Genomic DNA, 4,918 nt, shown 5'->3' with positions numbered 1-4,918 from the left:
GAAAAATAAAATTATATCTCTACCTCTCAGCATGTCAAAGATGAAGTTTTATAAAATGTGAAAATTCTTACAAAAAAATATTTGAGACTGGTTATACAGCATTGAGGATAAAGAAGGATTTTAAAGTAAGCAGAAAAGCAGAACTGACAAAGAAATAGAAACTATGTTAATATCTAAACTCCACAAGATGCTATCGTTTACAATTTTATTAGTCAATTCACAAGTTGGGTGAAGATCATTGCAATCCATGTAACCAATATAAAACTAGCATTGATGTTATTTTAACCATCAAGAAAAGGACAAATATAAAGGATTTAAAGGAAAGGAATAATAAAAGTATTTTAAAACATGCTCAGACTCCTTGGTATGACCACTTTAAAGAACAATGAAGTAAGAATAATAATTATACAGTGTAACTGAGGACATGTTTATGGTATGCCCTTGGAATTCCGCTCTTTACTCTGGAGTTACTCATATATGTGCACAGTGAGACATATAACAGAATATTCATTCAAGCATTTGTTTCAGTAGTTTGCATAATATGGTATATTCATGTGGAATACTCTACAGCAATGAAAATGAGCACACGGGCGCTTTGTACACAGAGGGGATAAAGCTTGAAACCAAACTGAAGTGAAAAAGGCCAGTACAGAAAATGAAAAGATTTCTGCTTTGACAGTGGCTTTGAGTTCACTGCCTTGCCTTTCATTGGAAGAGTTACAGTTCCTCTCATTACCTCCTTGGTCAGGGAGCAAGTTCTCCCTCCATGTTTCTCTGTCCATACCAGGAATGCGAATCCCAGCCCCTCCGTTTCTTTTGACCTCTCCTTAGTCACCTCTCAACTTGTCTCTCTTTTTTTTTTTTTTTTAGTCTATTTTAAATCTGTTACTAGAGGGTGGGATATCTGGCTTTGCAGGTATATATTCAATGATCTTTCTCTGGCTGTTAGGTCAGTTATGTCGGTAAGATATTTGTACTTTTTTCCTGTTTTATTTTGGGGTGGGGAAGAGAGTATGGTGTATCTAAAAAAGACAGCAGGGTGGAGATGGAACACAAACACACCCATTGATACATTGAATGATTTATAACTCTGTTATAGTATCATTGTTTAAAAACAAGCAAATCCATACTATACATTATCTATGGATCTATGGATTGGAAAGATAAACCCCAACTTTAGTTGTAAAAGTGGGATGTACAGGAAAAAAGGAAGGGAATAAGATTTGGAGGTATACATTGGTTTGCTGCTTTGTTATACTCTGCCATCTTAAAAAAATTGAATATTGAAAATCAGTCAATCTAGGAAGTGATATCTTGATGTTCATATATTTCCAGATGTTGAAATATTAATTTCAAAAAGTATTAGCTTTTAAAATGATATTTGAAACATAGCAATATAAAAATATTGTGATATGTTATTTGTAGCTTTATTTTTATTTTATTTTATTTTATTTTTGATACAAGAGTCTCACTATATTGCCCTTAGTAGAGTGCCGTGGCGTCACAGCTCTCAGCTACCTCCAACTTTTGGGCTTAAGCGATTCTCTTGCCTCAGCCTCTGATGTAGCTGGGACTATAGGCTCCTGCCGCAACACCCGGCTATTTTTTGTTGCAGTTATCATTATTGTTTGGCTGGCCCGGGCCGGGTTCAAACCTGCCACCCTCGGTGTATGTGGTTGGTGCCATAACCACTGTGCTATAGGCACTGAGCCATGTAGCTTTATTTTCACTTTATCTGATTGTAAAACAGAAGTGACTACACAGTGTAAGTTAACAAGAGGAAAATCAGAATAATGGAAATGCAATACATACTAAAATAGACAACTATTTTAAATTGCATGTGAATGTTATGGCCACTCTGTATCAGCATTCTACAGTATCCCTATGAGAATAAAATAAATGGATTATAGCATAGAAAAACAGCTTAAAAATGATACATAATGGCCTGCTCTATGCTGTGAGTTTCTTAAAGGCAGGGGTTGTTTTTTATGTGCCTTTATATCCACTATAACTGGTAAAGAGTTTGGTCCACAGTAATGACTCAGCAGCTGTTGGACAAAGAAGGTAGGAGAGCTGCTACTCGGGCTCTGTCCAGGTCATGAATTGTTTTGAATATTCAGATTGTTTAATTTCAAAATATTAAGGGGGTACTAATGTTTTTGTTACGTGGACACCTTGTATCATGCTTAAGTCGGGGCTTTTAGTGTGCTCATCACCAGAATAGTGTTCATTGAACCTGATAGTGAAGTTTTTATCCCTCATCCTTTCCAGGGCCGTCCCCCTTCTCCGTGTCCAATGTCCTTTGCTTCTGTTTGTGACCACCTGTGTCCATGTTTAGTTCCCAGTTATAAGAGAGTATAGTGGGATTTGTTTTTCCACTCCTGAGATACGTCACTTAGACTTAGAATAAATGGTATCCAGTTCCATCCAAGTCACTGCAAAAGACATTTTGTTCCTGTATGGCTGCATAGCAGTCTGTGGTATAGATACACTACGGAATACAAACCTGTTATTTTATCTAAAAACCCTGTGGTATCAGTTGATATGCATCTTTATGAACTTATTGTATGTTTAGGGTGGGGGGGTATATTCTCTGTCCACCAAAAAGGCCCCCAAATGCTGACCACCCCTAGTGTCCTAAATATGTTCTTCCCAAACCATTTTCCACCAGAAGGAACCAGGACTCCTTGAAATAATGGCTGATGCAGGTCACAGACAGGAAATGTACAACATGAGTCTACATTAATTTTGTCATACAAGATACAAGGAACCTATCAAAGACTATTAGGATCATGTCAAAAAGACCCATGAACCAACTTTAAGAGGATCCCAGCGTTCAGCAATGGGACAATTTCAACATCAACAAGGATATGACATTGAAGCAAATCTAATGTGTTTACATTCAAGCTAATGATTCTTAAAACCAAGACAAAACATTACTTACTATATTAATAGTTGGGGCGTTGGAGGATGTTAGTGCATTAACCCATCAATCATTTATCTTGCTTTCTTGCAACGAACTGTTCCACTGGGTTACCAAAGGTAAATGAGGGGATGTTTCTCTTTATTAAAATATTTCCACTAATAAATGTAGAAGAGATGACAAACCAGAATGCAGGACATGTTTTCTATCCCTTACCTGAAATGCTTGGGACCAGAAGTGTTTCAACTTTAAAATTTTTTCAGATTTTGGAATATTTGCAGATACATAATGAGGTATCTTAGAGAAAGGGACCCACATCTAAACATGAAATTCATTTATGTTTTATATACATCTTATATACATAGACTGGAGATAATTTCATCTAATATTTTAAATCATTTCAGGCATGAAACAAAATGTTCACTGTGTTTTGACTGCAACCTGTCACATGAGGGCAAGTATGGAACTTTCTGCTTGTGATGTTATGATCATACTCAAAAATTTAGGATTTTGGAACATTTAGGCTTTCAGAATTTTGGATTAGGAATGCTTGACCTGTTCTATACTTTGCAATATGTAATGAGTCATTAGTGGATCAAGGCTGTACGTGAGTAGGGACCAACATCAAACAAAAGGCAGCTAGACATGGACCTCCAATGAGAAAAACAGCACCTCTGAAGCAGTCTTGCCAAAACACCGAACCTGAATCTTATCAGTTCTCTAGATCTATCTCCAGCTTTAAGGAAAATGTGGAGGACAGAGGAACATATTAAGCTACACATTGGAGATGCAACAACCAAATCTAGACCATGAGAAACTTCACGATATACAATCTCGTTTCTTCAACGAATGAATCTCAAGGACAAAATAAAGATTGGAATTTGGATTGCAAGAATCCACAGATTGAAGAAAAATGCTCTATATAGGTTTTATTTTGATGCTAGATGAGACAAACTAAAAAAATTTTTTAAAGATGTTTATGAAATGAATGAAATTTGAAAATTTACTGTATATTTATTGACATTAGTGAATCATTAGGAACTTTTAAAGTATAATATGGTACTATGGTTATGTTAAAAATATTCATTATTGTTCAGAGATACATTTTGAAATTTAGAAAGAGGAACTGATATAATTTCTGGAACTTGCTTCAAAAGAAATGGGAGAAGGGAAGAATGTAGAGCTGGATCAATGAAAGAAGATTGGCCATGAGTTGATAATTGTGAAAGTGAGGTCATAGACACATGAAGGTTCATTGTATCATTCTACTTTTTAAAAATGCTTGAAAGTTTTCATAGTAAAAGCTTTTAAAAATCTATATTTCTTGTTTACATTTATAATGACATTTTTGTGTTCATGCTGTCAGAGGGCTTAAGGCACATACATCTTCCAAATGATCAGAGATGTATTGGATTAACTGATTCTCTGTTCTCTGCACTATAAATTAACATTTCTTGATTTTTTCATTTGTGTATAGAAGATGGTTCTGATCACTTTAAGATTGATGCCAACAGTGGTGAAATAAGAACAACCACAGTACTCTCCTGTGATTATAGACCTTCGTACAGGATGACTGTCATTGCCAGTGACCAGGGAGTGCCTCCTCTACAAGGACATGCAGTTATTCATATTCAGGTAATGTCATCAACATCAAATGTGGGAGGATATTTGAAAGTTTCATTTGACTTTTATACGGATGTATAGAGTGAAGATAAATTCAATATATCACTGCTGTTTTTAAGCCAGCATTGTACCTACATACTTACAATTTTGGTATCACTAGAGAAATGATATAGATTCAAATTATTTTTAAAATCAGCTTTGTATTGATCTTGATAAGATATTCATCATTGTTTGGTAAACAAAAGATGCCTTTTCTCGTACTTACACCTAATTGCAAGGACCTGATAAACTGGCAGGAGAAACTTGTATGTAAACAATTGGCCACATAATCCAATAGTCTTTGTAAGTTTTTAAACTTAGAAAAGCCACTGA

At 35.3% G+C, this 4,918-nt stretch overlaps 1 protein-coding gene across 1 annotated transcript in view; it reads left to right on the top strand.

The window, feature by feature from the left end:
- Positions 1 to 4,918, top strand: part of DCHS2 (dachsous cadherin-related 2) — a 239,355-nt gene that overhangs the window by 163,329 nt on the left and 71,108 nt on the right. Inside the window, exon 9 of the mRNA XM_023513453.1 lies at positions 4,401 to 4,558. Coding sequence (XP_023369221.1) covers positions 4,401 to 4,558 — 158 coding nt within the window. The remainder of the gene's footprint in view (positions 1 to 4,400; positions 4,559 to 4,918) is intronic.

The sequence above is a fragment of the Otolemur garnettii genome, unplaced genomic scaffold, assembly GCF_000181295.1.
Source record: "Otolemur garnettii isolate 467f Iridium unplaced genomic scaffold, OtoGar3 scaffold00041, whole genome shotgun sequence".
Classification (NCBI taxonomy): domain Eukaryota; kingdom Metazoa; phylum Chordata; class Mammalia; order Primates; family Galagidae; genus Otolemur; species Otolemur garnettii.
The sequence above is the reverse complement of the archived record's forward strand: the minus strand, read 5'-3'. Positions and strand labels throughout refer to the sequence as shown.